At 35.0% G+C, this 18,176-nt stretch overlaps 1 protein-coding gene across 2 annotated transcripts in view; it reads left to right on the forward strand.

Moving 5' to 3' along the window:
- The window catches only part of Ano3 (anoctamin 3), a 286,849-nt gene that overhangs the window by 219,862 nt on the left and 48,811 nt on the right, over nt 1-18,176 (forward strand). For both annotated transcript variants that reach the window (XM_074043012.1, XM_074043020.1), the window contains 3 exons: nt 9,589-9,671; nt 10,068-10,208; nt 11,021-11,185. In XM_074043012.1, coding sequence (XP_073899113.1) covers nt 9,589-9,671; nt 10,068-10,208; nt 11,021-11,185 — 389 coding nt within the window. The remainder of the gene's footprint in view (nt 1-9,588; nt 9,672-10,067; nt 10,209-11,020; nt 11,186-18,176) is intronic.

Genomic DNA, 18,176 nt, shown 5'->3' on the forward strand with positions numbered 1-18,176 from the left:
AAATATAAAGCTTTCTTGTCTTAACCAATCTTTTCTCCTCTCTGTTTTATTTTCTCCATAGCACCTAGTACTATCTATACCTTATATATTAATTAGTATGTTATTTGTTGTCTATTTCTATACTAGGAAGTTGGCTCAGGAAAGCAACCATTTTGCTATAGCTTTATCATTGCTTTATCCACAGACCTAGACTAATGCCTGGCACAGAGTAAATGCTCAGTAATTACATGAATTAGTGAATAAATGAGTGAATGGATATATGAGAAAATAATGTTTAACAATAGTAATATTAAAAGTAGTGATGTAATTTTTATGTACATAGGTTCATTATATACAAAATGTTCATAAGACTGCAGGCTCACTATTTTCTTCTGCCTAGAATATTCTTCCCAGTGTTGAATCACTCAGATCTGAAACCAGATATTTTTTTCTTTCACTTAAAGACATTCCTTAAACATATTTGTATGTCCATTAGATCTATGAGCAATTCCTTAGATAGGGAGTCGACTAGCAATATGAACTCATTCACAAGAAGAGTTGATCTTAGGTAGGAATACGTCCTTTTGTGTTGTACGAGAACATAGAAGATGTGACATCAAGTGTAGATAGAAGGGTAGACGTGAAGTGGGAGAATACTTTCTTTTGATTGCTTCATTTTTAATAATGAGATATTCCAAATACTTGTCAACTGAGAATGAAAGAAGTAAAGGTGCTGGATATTAAAAGACGGGAGAGAAAGTCTGATAGCATGGCATTCAATAGTGTACACTCAAAATTAGCAATCATTAATTTTAAATAAAACAAATCCCTCAGTTTAACTCTGTTTTCCTCCAGCTCTGTTAATGTGCATGAATACAGATAGACAGTAAATGGAATGCCAGGTTTAACTAGGGATCTTTTCAAATCCTGGGCTTATAACAGACTGAGAGAGACCTAAAGGGTTGAGGGTATATGCACATAAATTAGTATAATGATTGCCCATTTAGTGTACATAAAGAAGAAACTGAGAGCACAAAAGGAAAAAAGGATAATAAACAAATGACAGGATCCATGGGTTGAAAATCTGGATCAAGAGATTGTTGGAATTGGAATTTATAAAGACTGAACTAGAAGGATTAAGATGACAATTAGAGATTATGGAGAATTTGTTACCATTGATCAAAAGTATGGTGTGGGAGTACAGGAGTGAGGTAAAGCTGGTGAAAACAACTTTGAAGATAGAGATCAGAGAACTCAGAAGTCAGAGTACTTGAAAGATTATCTCTGTATGTTATAGTTTATAAGAGGTATTTGGGAAGACAAGTTGATGACAGTTATTCTAAGCCACTAGTGAAAAATTCTTCAGAGACATTGAATTTAAGTGTCCCTAAGGAGTAAAAGCGACTGTCACAAGGAGAGGCAGTGGGAAGTATATGAATTGATAGTACAAGATTCAAATCTGTGAATCTTTGAAGAGGAAGTTAAAAATAGTCTTGAAACAGCAATGGGGATAAAGAAATTCACCACCTCGTCTTCACTATCACCTGTGGGTGACAAATAGTTACCGCTTGAGAGTGTTACATTGTAAGTGGGATTTCAGAGTCCCAGATTTCAGTTAGAGCAAGAAAGTGATGGTACATAAAAGACTTAGCCGCTAACTGACTTTGAGTAAAAGAGGGCAGAATGAAAGCCAGGTATGAAAGTACACACCTACAATCCCAGTTATATAGGAAGCAGAGGTAGAAGTATCATGGTCTGAGGTGACCCCTGAAAAACAAATGAAAACAAGAGTTAGAGGCATGACTCAAGTAGTAGAGTTCTTGCCTCACAAGTTTGAACTCCAGTGCTAGAGTTCAAACACCAGCACTGTCAAAAAAATAAAAAATGCATAATAAGAATGTCATAACAATTAGGAAGGAGTAAGTGATTGTCACAAAAGCCATCATCCTCATTCTCCTGTAAGTATGAGTATCAGGGTCTCAGTTTCAAGGATGACCTGGAAATTTTAGGCTCCCTGAAGTTAATGGATAGGAACAGGGTTAAGAGGTAATATGACATTTGTCCTCCTGGTCCGAGTTGTGAGTGACAGCAAGAGAGAAAGGCAATTGTATAGGATATGAAATGGGTACTTATTGCACCCATATTATGGAGATCTCTGGGCTTTTTCTAGGCACCTGATGATTTAAGAATTTGGAAGTTGAGCCTTCTATTATTAGCATTCAAGTGCCTCTTTAGTCTACAAGGGCAGTGTGCTAGAAAATGAAACTGATCTCTTTAACAAATATGTAATACTCTATTGTGTGAGGTAAAGATGTGATAGCTGGTTCAATATGTTGTGTTGAAGTATATGATTATACATGTTTTCTTCCTTTAAAATTTTGATTTCAAAACTGACTAAGGTAGAAAGGAGAAAAATAGAGGGGATGAAACAATTCAGGTTAATAACAGAGAACAGGAAAGCAAAAACAAGTCTTGTCTGGTGGGTTGGTACCGGTGGTATGGGGAAGGCTGTAAGACAGTGAATATGATGGGAATATTATGTACACATGTACGTAAATGGAAAAACTAGACTTGTTGAAACTATTCCAGGAATGGAGGAAAGGGCAATAAAAGAGAATGATAGAGAGAGTGAATTCAATTATGATATATACTAAGAATTTTCACAAATGTCACAATGTTCCCCCAGTACAACAATAAAAAAATTGATTTCATTATAGAAGGTAACTCTTGCCTAATTTATCAATCACCTATTTTTATATGGACCTAATTTATTAAGTGAAGTTATAACCAGGCATAAACTTAATAAAGTAACAAAGTTGGCAGATTGACAATATTACTTTACCACCATTAGGACCAGATCCTAGTGATTTATTAATGCTTTCTAAAAAAATTAAGGTAGATAATGAGAAACCCCTGGCATGATTAATTTTTTTTCTAATAGAAAAAGTTAGAATAGCTAAATAACAGTGTCAGCAACAACAGCACACAGTTCACTTGCTGAGGGTTCTTAGCACTGAATCAAGACCTGGAGAGGGTATTCAACAGAGTGAGAAGCCTAGGCTCTATTTGTAGACTCAAAAGAAAAGGAAGGTCAGTTGGGGGAAGATTAAGAAAGTGTAATAGAAGGGGTAAATTCTATCAAAGTACATTATATACATGTATGGAAACTATAAAAAGAATCTTGATTTGTTCCTTGGCTCAAAAGGGCAGACAGAATGAAAAGGAAACAAGCATAACCTGAAGGGGATTTTGAAATCCGTTTCACAGCCAGCAAATGAGGCTTCCTCATCCATTGAAAGAACTGCAAGAACTTTAAACATTGAGGAGAACAATAAAAAAACATGTTGTACTTTAAAAAGCTGACAGTTCCTAGAAGTCCTTAGCTACAGAAAAAGAAAAATATATTTGTCTGCTGAGTCAGGAGAAAATCCTTAAAGAATGACAAATAGGGTTATTGTTGAATCCATTCTTTGAACAAATAATTTAACCTAGTAACCCTGTCTTAGAAATCAGAGCAACCTGGGGTATCCAGTCAAGTTCATTTATAAGTAAGTTCACTATGCTTTCTGAGCTTTGTGATCACTACCAATAAATTAGCAATGAGCATTTATTGTACATGGAAGTGTTGTGAAGATAAAAGATTCACTGAGTCAACATGTAGAACATGTAGCAGTGTGACATGTCCATACTTTTTTTCTTTTTTATGCTCTCTCTCTCTGTCAGTGGAATGTCACTCTATCTTGCCATAGCCATCTGAACTCAGCTAGAGTTCTCATTATATTTTAACATAACGTGATGATGTGTATGTGTAGCTTCTTGTTTCTACATGAATTTTCCTGAGATGAAAAACTTGTCTGATTTCAAAAATTTGCAAATTTCCAGTACATAGGATTCAAATGCTGAGTTTACCAGGATCTAATATTAGAGAAGGAAAAGGAAGAGAGGGAAACAGAAAGTTAGCCTTGGACCAAGAAGAAATTTAATAAGACTAGTGGCTCTAGACTAACCAGTTCCAGATATGGATCTGTATGGCAGATACAGTTGAAAGTACAACTTCAAAATCTGCTCCTTCATATGAGTTTATGTGCTTTCCAAATTGCCTAGCTATCTTTATTCTTTTGTAGAGACTGCTATTAATTTCATTTCTATAATATGTTAACCAAAAAACCCAGTAAGTTAGCCCAGGTGGCATGGGAATTTAAAATGTTGCATACTCATGGCCCTTCTACTAAATGTAAAACCTGTTTAGCAAGGTTTCTGTTTCTACCTCATATATAGTGATGTTGCAACAGTGCCTGGGGAGAGCTCATTATGCTTAAGGATGTGACTGAAAATAAATCTGAGGGATGAAGGAAAGTCTTTAGTAGTACTTGGGTACTGTCCAAATTGGCAAGCTCTGAGCTGTTGCTCTGAACCCTTGTTTCTTCAGCTGGGCCTTCTTTTGAGAAGGTGTAAGGCTTTATCTCTTCTGACTAAAACAATACTTGAAATTGCTTTTTGTTTTCCATATTCAGCATATTTGTGTTTGAAATTGACCCTTTTTCAATGCCCTTCTCAAACCACATCCCCCCACACACCAGATGTATAGCAAAGTGGTTTTCAAGACTCTTTAAGTAATAACTGCTTTTCAAATGAAATAGAACTTGATTACTCAATAAGGAAAGCACTTCTCTGGTGAGAGACTCCATTCCCATTTCTCCCCATGTATCCATTGAACTTAGCATAGTTTGAAAACCTGGAGCAATGTAAAGAGCCAAGATAAGGAATTGTAATCACAATCACTGGATTCAGTCAATAATTGGGTTCAGCTTAATAAACATTGATTGAATATTTCAGTGTGCCAATGATAAAAATCCTAAGGCAGAAAAGACACTTACTGCATTCAAATATAGGAAAAATCAGGTCTAAGAACAAGAGTAACAAACTGTGACCACGTATTGTGGATGCATTGCAGGTTCTTATATAAGGACAATGATCATTTTCAACTGCTCTGGGTCTTGTTTTCTGTGATTTTTATAATAAATAGCTTGAAATAAGCCATATGCAGCATCTATCCTCCATTATCTATATGACATTATGATTCTGTTACTCTAGTTAACACAAGGAAATGGAAGTTCAAGGACTTCATAGATATGTATCTTTGAAATTTCATGGGTTAAAGAGTGTCATTTTAAGAAAGGCAGGTGTAAAATAAATACAATGTATAGTTGCTAAGGAACAAAGTGATGCAGCTTTTCTGGAATACCTCCGTATATCATGTGAAACCTTCTCCACTGCAGGCTTCTTATGCTAGTCTCCATGACCAGCCTAGTTTCACAGGACCAAGGAGAAGAGTTGATAAATTTTCCACATGGAGTTGTAAAGAGAACATAAGCAACTTTCTTGTACTATATTGAAAGTGAAAGTGCTCCACACACACATCCCATAGACATAACATGGGGTATATATACTTTTGGATATTACATATCTATAGCTATATCTAAGTTGTCTGTCTACATACCTGCACATCTCCATTTCTGAACTCTCCTACATGTACTGTATCTGTATTGACACATCATTCTTTAAAAACAAACAAAAAACAATGATTTTCACTTTATACACTTTCACTTTTAAGGCACTAAATAAGTTTAACACACCCCTTATCCTCTCCACCCCCACCCCTACCTCCTCTGTTACTTTGTTCATTCTGGACCATTGTTCCTTTGCCTTATAAATCAGGGTTCCCTCCTTTAAACACCATGTAGTTTGATTTCTTCTATTCTTTCTGTCCCCCAGATCTGCTTCTCTGCAGAATACTTATTTCTTATGAACTTGCAGATTTCCCTTCTCACCTATAGGCATCTTTATTCTCAAGTCTACACATTCATATTGAAGGGAGCATTGTGTGAGAGACAGAGTAGCAATTTTGGAATTGGGATGAATTAGGTCCTAACCATCTGTTTGACTTCAGCAAGTTAGTTCTCCTTTCAAAATTACAAATTTCTAATCTGGCAAGTAATAAAAATTATAACCATTTTGTCATTCATTTATACCTGCTATTATAGGGAATATTCAGATTTTTTGTTAATGTTTGTGAAAATTAGTGTTATGGACATGCATATTAGAAGTAATGATTCTAAAGTGATTGTTCATTGCTTTATGTATAGTTAGAAATCGAAACAAAGTGAGTCATTATTTCTGACAAATTGGCTATAGTTCTAGCACTGAGGCTCTACCATGCCACCATTCCACCTCTTTTATCAGCACAATGGCTTTTCTTCTACAAGATAGTGTTCAACCCTAGCGTCACACTGGAAGTCTTAGGAAGCTTTTCCAAAACACTAAAAATAATACTAATACTGGGGATCCTCCCCAGTGATAATGATTTAGTTATTCCGAGGTAGAGCCTGGACATTGGAATCTTTTCAAAGTTCTAAGATATTAAACTCCATAAGTCTCCCCAATTAAAGTCTTCAGATCTTGTACCCTCCCCACTCTCACTCCTTCTCAAACCTGTATAGGCCTCCATCATTAAGCTCCTATATTCCCTTCAATCTGCTGCTTGCTTCAGAGACCTACTGATCCAGTCAGGTTCCCAGAGTTTTCTGTTCATGACAAACTTCACTGCTCGTTACAATAAGATGACCAATGTTTTCTTACCATTTTTATGATTTAGCAGTGAGACCCAATAAAGAGAGAAAGAGTGAGAGAGAAGAGAAAGCACTACAGAGAGAAAGGCAGAAAGAGATTAAAATCATATAACTTTTTAAAGAACAAAGTCTCTATATTAAGACCTTAACACTCTTTAGCCCTCCATCTCCCATTTCTGTCAATTAGAAATGACTTTTTCCTATGTGGGAGGGGTGGACAATATGTGAGCTGATGGGTCAAATCTTGGTGAGGACTTCAGTCAGGGTAGAAGTTTATTTCATTGCATTTCATTAGGCACTGTTGGAATTTGAACGTGTTCAGGCAGACTTGATTGCTCTCTAGTTGAGGCTGGGCCCCAGTCTTTTTACTTGCATTTATACTCAGCCACCGCATTTATCCATACGAGAGAACCTTGGAGTCACTGAAGTTGGGTGCTCTGTTGTGTGTTCGCTTGGGCCATGCCATAAGTAAATGTCCTTTCTCCGTGCCAGGATCTTTAAGATAGCTGTGCCAGGGAACAGTGCAAGCCTTTTCTTGCTCAGCCTACCCATCAACTCAATTCAGTTGCTTCTGTGAATAATTGGGCTTGTAATTTCCCCCAGATTGGCTGTGTGATGTGATTTGGTCATACAAGCTAGCTACTTCCTTTTCAGCTGCTCACTGTAAGGTCAGAGCTCCTACTGCTAAGCACACAAAGTTAAAATTACTAGGAAAGCAAAAAATACAAGCTTGGAGAAGACCACTGTTTTGCCATAAGAAACAAGTCAAATAGTGTGTTTAGCCTCTTGGCATTTAAAAAATTATTTACTTTTGAGCTGGAGGTATAGCTCAGAAGCAGAGAGATGTCTAGCCGCATGAACCCTGTGTTCAATCTCCAGCACTGCAAAGCAAGCAAACAAAAAAACCCACTTACTTTCTAGAACTGTTTTTCGTTGTTTTTCCTCAATTTACATTCAATCAAATCCACAGATCCTAAGTATAGTTCAATCACTTTTGGAAAACTCATGAACATACATAACCACCACTTTTATTAAAATATAGAATATTTTATCACTTCATGTGATCCCTGTGACACTTGCCTGCTAACCCACCCCAGAAGCAACCGTTGTTTTAATTTTAAAGTTAGCTATTTTATTATTAATCATATTCTAAATAAGGTTAGTGGGAATTAGTAAAGTATCATTTTCTTCCTCCAGGTTTGGCACACTGATAAAAATTACTTTCTATGCTCTCTTTCTAATTAATTTCAGAAAGTAAGAATATGGGTTCACTTGAGAGTTTAAATAAGAAAGCCATGACCAAAATTAATATATTTCAAGCTGAGAATGGACTTTAAACACAAAGGCTGGTTCTTTCATATTGTAATTTTTTTTAAAAATCCTGTTTCCTAAGAATGATTCAATATATCTTCTATCAGGATATTACTTTCAAGTTACAATCATGCTCAATCAGAGAAAACCTTCATTTTATTTCACTCTTTTGATAATAAATCCTTTCTCTGTGTCTTCTCCTCTGTGTTCCATTTTTCTCTTAGGTTCTAGATTTCCCCTGTTGTATCAGTAATTGCCGTTCCTACTTGAAAAGCAGATCCAGTGTTTGGAGAACCTTGTTTGTTTGTGACTGGAGTCTGGCTGTCTTGCTTATTTTAGCATCTCTACTCTTTCAGAACTTTACAGAAAAAAAGTCTGTAGTAATATTTATGGTGGACTGCATCAGGGGTGGAGAACCTATAGCCTGTGTCATCCAATCTTTGTGGATTCAGAATATTAAGTGGGAGTTTCGATCTGACTCTTCCATTTATTGACTTAATGACATTTAATACCTTTGTTTCCAAAATCCATGTAACCATAACACCTGACAAATCTCCTTGGAAATTTTACAAGTGTGAGAATGAAAATTAAACCATATGTGAGAAAGGATTTTGCAAGTTTTAATATGAGATGAAATGTAAGATAACTATGAACATTGTATTTTTCTAATATGGGTATTGTTTTTTAATTATAAAGAAAAAAAAAATCTCTGTCCTGTCCTTCTTTTGCATCAACGTTGAGAATAAAAGCAGATAAGGAAGATTTCACTTTGCTTTATAAACTTGAGTTTTGTTTTTTTTTTCTAAAAATCATTGCATTTCTCTTTTGCACTGTAATTCTTCCTTTGTTATAATTCTTAGAGGAGGTAAGTTAACTATTTGAAGATAACTGTCCTTCTCCACTACATAAGCAGATCCTTTAGAGTGCTTTGACCAAAATAAGAGAATAGTAATAAATGCATGCATGTATGAATAGTACCATGGATTTTAAGGAATGTGTATTTGAGCTCTTCTTTATGTCCAGTCTTCAGTGACACAAAGTGGCACCCAGTTACTAGATGAAAAACATCCTTTCTCTAAACTGTTCATGCAGAAAACCCAGAGTATAGTCTAATAATTTCTTTGTTTATTTCAATTACGTCCCTCTCAGTCTATGCATAGTCTACCAAGAGTACGTATCCAGAAGAGTCTTCTCTGGACTTTCTTTTCTTCTTCTTCCACCAAAATGCCCTTGTTCTTTTCCTTTCTTTCTCTCATTCCACCCATCTCAGGATCATGGATGAGAGACATCTGGTCTTTTTTGTCATTACTGAAAGAGGCTTTTAGATAATTTTGAATAAGCACATACAGATCAAAAGGGACAATAATATTTAGCTCAGTAACACTGATCATCTCTCTTAGCAATGCTTTGATGCATTCCTTGAACAAAATTCATATGTTCAATTTCAATGTAAGAAATTACCTCCCTCTAGGAACACATGTGGATAATGGTATACAGAGATGTCAAGAAGAGGGTGAAGGAGATTGAAATTTCAATATTTATTTAATAACAAGTTTATCCATTTTAACCACTTAATAATGTAATGAAAATAAGTCAATCTTAAGAAAAGCAATGCAATGTGGTTTTGGTAAAGATTATTATTACTTTTAATTATTATTATATTTTGTAGCCACAGTCTTCCTGGAGTTTTGGAAAAGGAGAAGAAGTATACTAACCTATACTTGGGACCTTATTGAATGGGAAGAAGAGGAGGTGAGAAGCTAGGAAAATGGGTGATAAGGAACCAAGGGTATCACACAATGCTCCAAACTACTCAATACCCTGACTTCTAGGTCAGAAGCAATCACACAGCATTAGATTTCTTCTCGATGGTTTATATTAGCAATATTTCTTACCTTATGAAGATAATAGAGGTCAATTTTTGAAACCACTTCTATAATGTTTTCTTAAAGTAAATTAGTGGAAAATTTTGCTAATTAAAACACAGTTTAGAGTTTATTTGGAAAAATAATTGACATCTTTTTAATGGTTGCTTCTTTGTGAAGACAATCTAAATGTAGGACACATTTAGGAGTTTTGGAGGGTTTGGGGAGAATTTATTTTAAATCTATGGCTTTGAAATTTAGATAACTTCAGTTTCTCTCATAGGAAACACTTCGTCCACAGTTTGAAGCAAAGTATTATAAGATGGAAGTAATCAATCCCATTACAGGAAAACCTGAGCCACATCAACCTTCATCAGACAAAATCACTCGTCTTCTTGTGTCTGTCTCAGGAATATTCTTCATGGTAAAGTAGTCATCAATACCAGAATGTTGCAGAATTTCAGATTCAGAAGGACATTCTATAATTTCAATTAATTTTGTAGCCCTAAGAATGTAAAAGAAACCTTACCCTTTTCAATATCTTGATAATACATTCAATAAAACAAAAATAGAAATCACAGCATGTCAGGGAATATATGCATCTCTATAAATAAAACATTTGTTGGGAGAAATAGAAATGAACTAAACAAAAAGTGAAAATTCTCATGACCTGTCCTGGTGAGTCAGATGTCCTGTGTTAAAACCAAGCATTCCAATTGAACAAGGAAATTTGGGAAGAATTTCCATGTCAGTGTGATAACCTTGTTGTCATACTAAAACAACTTAGATATTTCTTGATTCTTTTTTGTTTGGGGATTTATTTATTTATTTGTTTCTATATTTTTATATTTTCGGGGTACAGGGCACTGCACAATTCTAAACATGCACTCTACCATTGAGCTCTACCCCAGTCCCTATTTATTTACTTTCAATAACTGATTAAATTGTATGTGCTTATCACATACAACATGACATTTTGAAGTATTCATGTATGTGAAAGTACTTCAATCTAGCTAATTAAAATATGTGTCACCTAACAGCATTTATAAGCTTAAATTTATACTATTTATCTGGCTCTAATTTAATTTACTTCCTTAAAAGAAAAAAATTACTCTGTGTATCCTTTCTGATCCTTTCATTAGCCTGAAGACAGTTTATTTAGTATACAGTTTTGCTTTTGACTTGTTAGTGGTGAAAAACATGGGTAGCTATCTCCTCCGGTCTCTCAAATTGCAGATTTCCTTGGTGATCACTGCAGTGTTTGCAGTTGTGGTGTATCGCCTGGTTGTCATGGAACAGTTTGCATCTTTCAAGTGGAATTTCATCAAACAACACTGGCAGTTTGCAACATCTGCTGCTGCTGTCTGTATCAATTTCATAATCATTATGTTGCTGAATCTTGTAAGTATTTACATTGTGCATTTTTCAATAAGTATAAGGGGAGTCAGTAGGGGAAAGGACTATATTACCTTTGTATTTGAAATATGTTTACAAAGAAGCCAAAATGAGACCATGCTACAGTTCTGGCAAAAATGACTCATTTTAACAGAAAATATTTCTTCCAGGCTGGTGAGATCATGGATTTTTGAAATAAAAACCAATATAAGTTGTATTGTCTTCCCTGCCTTTAAACGAATTCACTGAATATCTGATGTGTGTTAGAGATGGTGCTGTGCACTTTTCAACCAAGTAAGGGATTGCTTGAATTAGAAAACCACTCAAATAAGCACAGTCTTATAGGAGAATTTGTGGGAAAGGAGAATTTGCTTGAAAGTGAAGGCTTGTTATCTCCAAATCCTCTTGTGAAATGGAAAACAATCAGCTACTCCATTTCTCTCTTTCTCTCTCTCTCTCTCTTCCTGCACTTCTCACTTCTCTTTGTACATCTGCTCTGTTCTACCAGGAGGACAATAAAATAGTTTTTACCTATCCATGTCTTTCTCTCATAGTCTGTCGTGCTATGACATTGTTATACCTTGGCTATATTCTTGACTTTAACTAATTAATGATTTTGTCAGGTTTCTGTGTTACAGTATCTCAAAGAAGGCATATTTTTGTTTCAATATCACATGCATGTATTGACTTGTGAATCAAATGTCTATGGTGAGACGGTCTATACTTGGTTCTATCCCTTAAACAAAGCTTGTAGATAAAAATCTTGTTTTTTTTTCTGAAAACAGACGATACTAATTGGCAGATTAGAGATAATGTCTTTCATTTTATTTCTTTCATGAGCCTTACAAAGTCAGTATTCTTTCTAATATGTAAGTGAAGAAACTGGGATTCAGAGAGCTTAAATAAATTGTACCAAATTATTCACATAGTAGATATTAATTCTGCTATATTTAGATCATGAGCTAATTTATATAGATAGCTGAAAATACACATATAATTTTATTATATACAGGTAATATGAATTTGTTCCTTATGTGGTTGATGCTGATGTTAAATCTTTTGCCAGGAGGAGCCTGGGACCATTTGCAATTTAACTTTAAAATAATCAAAAAGGCCTTAAGAGAAAAGTGAATGGTCACTGTGATAATTGACTAAATTTTTATGCCAGGACAATTGTTAATATCTTCTATTAATTTTGCATGCTTCAACTTCAGTTTATTTTGTAGAAAGAGAGTATTATTTACAGTATCTCCAAATAAGCCATAAAATACTTTGTTGATACAAATAGATTAAAGTGTACAACAAACATTAGAAGATACAATTCTATATAATTTACTGTTGTACAGTAAATTCATTCAGAATTTAGACAAGGATATGCTTCCTGAGCAAGCATGCATCTGATTTTTAAAAACATATCTCACAAAGATTAAAGTTATATGGATAATATTTGTAAGTATGCATCAAAATAATATTATCAGGATTTCTATATGGAAAATAAAATTATAGGTTCTTTTTCTGTCTATGTTATCTAATATTTATCAAACATTTTGGATTTTCATATTCCATTTAAAACTAATAAAACTCAAAACTTTGTTAATAATTTCTGGCACGCTGTTTTAAAGAAATTACCAATGGTGTGATAAGGTTTGTGCAGAATATATTAGTAGAGTAGTAAAAACTGAAAAGGAAGCTCACTAAATGAACAATAGGAAAACGTTAATTCAAATTCTTTATAATGGAGTATCACATAACCTATTTAAATGCTATTTTAATAATAGCTAAAGATATGAAATACAATTACATAAGAAGGATTTAAAATCTGCCTTGATTCTAATTTTCTAGAATACATACACACACCTGGATTTTGAAACTGTAAGGAATAACAATCAAATATTAATAGTCTTATATCTCAGCAGTGGGATAATATGTGACATGCACTTTTGACATATTTAGCATTTTCAGATCATTGAAATACTTACCTTTGTATAAAACTGTTGATTTATTACCAGAAAAAGAATAATCTTTGCCTTCAAAACACTGTACCATGATATAAAATTTGGAGCAAATTAGAAATGCATTATTTTAAAGTTTATATCTGAGTCACCCATAAAACTGCAGCTACATAGATAGCAACGTTTTAAATTCTATTCTGTATCAGGTAAAGCAGAGATTTGTCAATAGCTGAGCGACCTCCCAGCACTGCTCCTTCTGCCTCCTTAGTGCCCCCTTCCTCTCTCCCGGGACTGTCCAGGCTTCTGTCAGTTTATATTGTTCCTCAACTGGGTATACTGACAAAAAGCAATGGCCTTTGAGTTCACACAAAGCCCAGATTTTCTACATACTGTAGATGACCCTGGTCATCTCACATAACATCTATGAGGTTTAATTTATTGATCTTCAAAATGAAGGGAATAAAAATGATACATAGGCTACTGAAAGATTAAATAATTCATTCTCTAACACATAGAAGTTGCTGATAAAAACTTTCTTCCTCTATATGTGCTTCTCTTCAATATTTCAATTTTTTATCCCTTCATAATCCCATCTATACTCTTATTGCTTCTTGCAAAATGCCAATATTTTTCTCTGTTTTCCCATTTTTTTCTCATTTTTAAGTAAAAGTTTGATTATTAGTTTCCTGTCAGTTCAAGATGTGGAAATGATTATTATTTTTCTTTTTTTCTGTTTTTATTGTTGTGCTGGGTGGGGATACATTGTAGCAATTACAAAAGTTCTTACAATGTATCAAATATATCATACTTGAACTCCCCCGTCCACTGCTTTCCCCCGTCCTCTCCCCCGATTCCTGGAACAGTTTCAACAGGTATCATTTTTGCATTTACATACATGTGTGTAGATTGCTCGCACCACATTCATCCTCCACCACCAGTATCAAGCTCCCCCTTGCCCTCCCACCCCCCCAGCCTTTGGGGCAGAACCTGTTCTACCCTCCTGTTCTCAGATTTTGTAGAAGAAAAAACATAAAAGATAAATGAGAAATATGACATTTTTGCTAGTTTGAGTTAAAGATAGCTACACAGGGAGTTTTTAGTCTTTCTAAAATCTTTAGATCACATATACACTGACTGATATTCAGGTTTTGCTCTTTTTCTTTGAGTGTTATATATTAACCTTTCATTAATATTTAAATACTCAACATTGTCTTTATTTTTATTATCATATTATTTTTGTACTGGGGGTACATTGTGACATTTACAGAAGTACTATAATATAACAAAGTTGAATTCATGCCCTCCATCATTTTCTTTTATCCTGCTACCTTCATTACTGAAATAGTTTCAACAGGTCTCATTTTTCCATTTTCATACATAAATACGTAATATTTCCACTATATTCACCCTCCTACACCCTTTCCTTATATCTGCCCCCTTCCCACTGGTACCAATTCCTAGACAGGACCTATTTTACCTTTCTGTTCTATGTTTGTTCTGTTTTTAAAGGCATTTTTGTTTGTTTAAAACAGCTATATTCATTGTGGCATTTCCATGTATATAAATATTATAATGCGAATTGGTTTATCCTCTCTATTTTTCTCCTTTCTACTTTAGTCTCTTTCTTATGGTGATTTCAGCAGATTTTAAAACTCTGTATTCATTCTTGTATAGAAACTACATCAGCCATATTCACCTTCTTAACTTCCTTCTTTTAGCCTCCCTTTTTCATAGATGACCTCCCCTTGCTGACCTGTTCTTCATAGTATTGCTTATTTTTGTCTTGTGCCTATCTCCCAGATATGAGAGAAAACAATTAGACAGCCTTTTTCTTTCTTTTTTTTTTTTCTGATGTGTGGAGAGATTTATTAGGACAATTAATTACATCTTATTTGAATAAGGTATGGTCCTTATGGTCTCTGCCAAGTGAGTACTCATACCAGCATGGCTTATTATTAGTATGCTGACTGATGATCAAAATAAATATTACAAAATGAGGAGGAAGTGAAATTTACATGAGGAAAAAACAACATTACCTGTAATTTTTCATGATTCCAAGGATGCTTGAACAATAAAAGACTCGCCCATATACTTACATACATAGCTATTCTCCTTAGACTGAGCCATTTCATGACGTCTAAGGGGTCTGTTATTAGGGAAGGCCTTTACTCATAGCTTACATACATAGAGTTTTCTCTCCACTATAAATTCCTTCATGATATAGATGGGAAGGGAGAGAGAAGGTATTCCCCAATTTCTTACATATGACTTCTCTCCATTGTGAATTCTTTCATATTCATGATGTTGACTAGATGCAATGCAGGCTTTTCCACAGTGCTTTTAAACACATGGTTTTTCTCCACTGTGAATCCTTTCATAAAATGAAGTTCAAAAGGAGAAAGTTTTCCCACATTTCTTTATACATAGGGTTTCTTCACTGTGAATTCTTCCATGATTTTGAAGGGAAGGAGAGAAGGCTTTCCCACAGTACTTTACATATATCAAGTTTCTCTCTAATATGAATTTTTTCATGTTGATGAAGATGAGTAGATTGAATGAAAGCTTTCCTACAATCCCTACATACATGGGGTATTTTCCCAGTTGAATTCTTTCATGTTCATGAAGATGGGAGGATTGAAAGAAAGCTTTTGCACAATGCTTACATACCTAGGATTTCTTGCCAGTGTGAATCCTTTCATGATTTTGAAGGGAAATATGAGAGGACAAACCTCTCTCACATTTTTCACACACAGAATGAATCCTTTCATGTTCATGAAGGTGATTGGATCAAATGAAAGCTGTCATCCCACATTGCTTACATACATACGGTTTCTCACCAGTGTGAATCATTTCATGACAGGAAAGTATAAGAGGAGAGGCCTTTCCCACATTTCTAGTATACATAGGGTTTCTCCCCAGTGTGAGTAATTTCACGTTCATGAAGTTTACTGGGTTGAACAAGATACTTCCCATGGTGCTTACAAACATAGGGTTTCTCTCCACTGTGAATCTTTTCATGATGGCAAAGGGTACTGCTCTTAGTGAAGTCCTTATGACATAGCTTACAAACACAGGTTTATCTCCACTGTGAATCCTCTCATGGTATCTAAAGGTAGTACTGGAGGACAAGGCTTTCCCAAATGTTTTACATACGTAGGGCTTCTCCTCAGTGTGAATTCTTTAATGTTCATGACATCTACTGGGTCGAAATGAAAGCTTTCACACATGAGTTGCCTACATAGGGTTTTTCTCCAGGAAAGCCCTTTCCCACAATGCCTCCTCCAAGAGGAAAAGGCTTTTCCACATTGCTCATATAAATAAGCCTGCTCACCAGTATGAGTCCTTTCCTGACAATAGAAGCCCACTAGAGAAAGTGATGGCTTCACCACATACTTACATACATTGGGTCTCTCTCGAGTATCACTTTGTTCATGTTTCACAAAGCATTTTGCATTATTGAAGGCTTTTCCACTTTCTACATTTACACAGCTTTTGTCCAGGTTCCACATATTCTTAAGTTTTGTGTCCAGTCTGAATACCTATGTGCACATTGAAAGAGGCATGATCCATGAAGACATCTCCACAAACATGACTTTCACTTGGTTTTACTGCATATTGACTAAATTCTTGGCCAAAGAGTCTCTCAATGACTTCGCTTCTACAGCAGACAGATTCTTGAAGGTTTCCTGCATCACATCTTTGTAGAGCATCTTTTGAGAAGGATCCAAATGATCCCATTCCTCCAACAGAGCCACATTTACAAAGGTCACTGACTCCATGCCCAGCTTTCTGTGCATTCTGGTGTCCACCAATGGCTCCTGCAGTCACAGCAGGCCACAATGCGTGGACACCACACCACAAGGTTTCTCTAGCATGGGAGGTGATCACCTTTTTCTTTCTAAGTCTAGCATACTTTACTTAACATAATGTCCTCCAATTGCATTCATTTACCTTAAAACTACATGGTTTCATTCTTTCTTATAGCTGAACAAAACATTGTGTGTGTGTATGTGTGTGTGTGTGTATTCTTAATCCATTCATCAGTTGTAAGTAGGACATCTCAGTTGTTTCTATATTTTGCTATTGTAAACAGTGCTGCAGTAAACAGCAGTGTACACCAACATTGTCTTTAGGGGGAAAATAAATCGCATAGTTTGTTGCCTTATGTCTTTTCATGAAAAATGTCTAAAAACATAGGAAAATTTTGAATATTTAATTAATTCATTTAGAAATCATACCATTTTCAATAATTTTAATTTTTAAATTTTTGATCTTATTTTCTTTTTAAAGTCTACTATCTTTATTCTTGCCTTGAATTATAAAACCTGTACCCTGCTATTGTAAAAACTGTTTAAAAGTAAAAACATTTAAAATATTAAGTAGAAGTCTTCTTCCTCAATCCCTAATGCTACCCACCACCTTTCCTACCATAAATCTAATTGCACCTATTGGAGGAAATCAATGTTAGTGGGTTTATGTCTCTTTATTCCGCCTCCCACTACCATCAATTGTCATTGCATTAAAAGAGTATCTTGTGTTCATTTGGTAACTTGTTCCAAAGATCCACTGATCTTCAAAACCATCTTGAGTGAATTAATGAACTGTCCTAATATTTCTGAAGTTGGAGAATATTTCATAGACAAGGAAAGAGAAGAAGCCAATTGTGTTTAATTTTTGCTTGGGAAGGCAAGCAAGACAACTCTGAGAACAGAAACTCCTGGTCCTTTTCCCCACCAAGTGAAATAACCATGATGTCACTTATATTGAAGAACTTGACAGACCAAGTCCATCATCAGAGCCTGCATTTGAAAAAATAGGATATTTACCCTCAAACATATTTCTCACAAAAGGGTTCTTCGTCTTATCACTGATGAAGTTTCTATTGGTGTACCAGACTCTAGTTTTATATTATTCAGGTTGCTTTTAAATCACTAATCTCTTCAACTGTCATTCTGCTCAACTTTCTACTCCCATCCAAATTACCTCCCCTTAGCTAGAATTACAATTGGCTCTCATACCAAAGGCTTTCTCTCTCTCTCAACATT

This window comes from Castor canadensis, chromosome 1 (genome assembly GCF_047511655.1).
Source record: "Castor canadensis chromosome 1, mCasCan1.hap1v2, whole genome shotgun sequence".
NCBI lineage: Eukaryota > Metazoa > Chordata > Mammalia > Rodentia > Castoridae > Castor > Castor canadensis.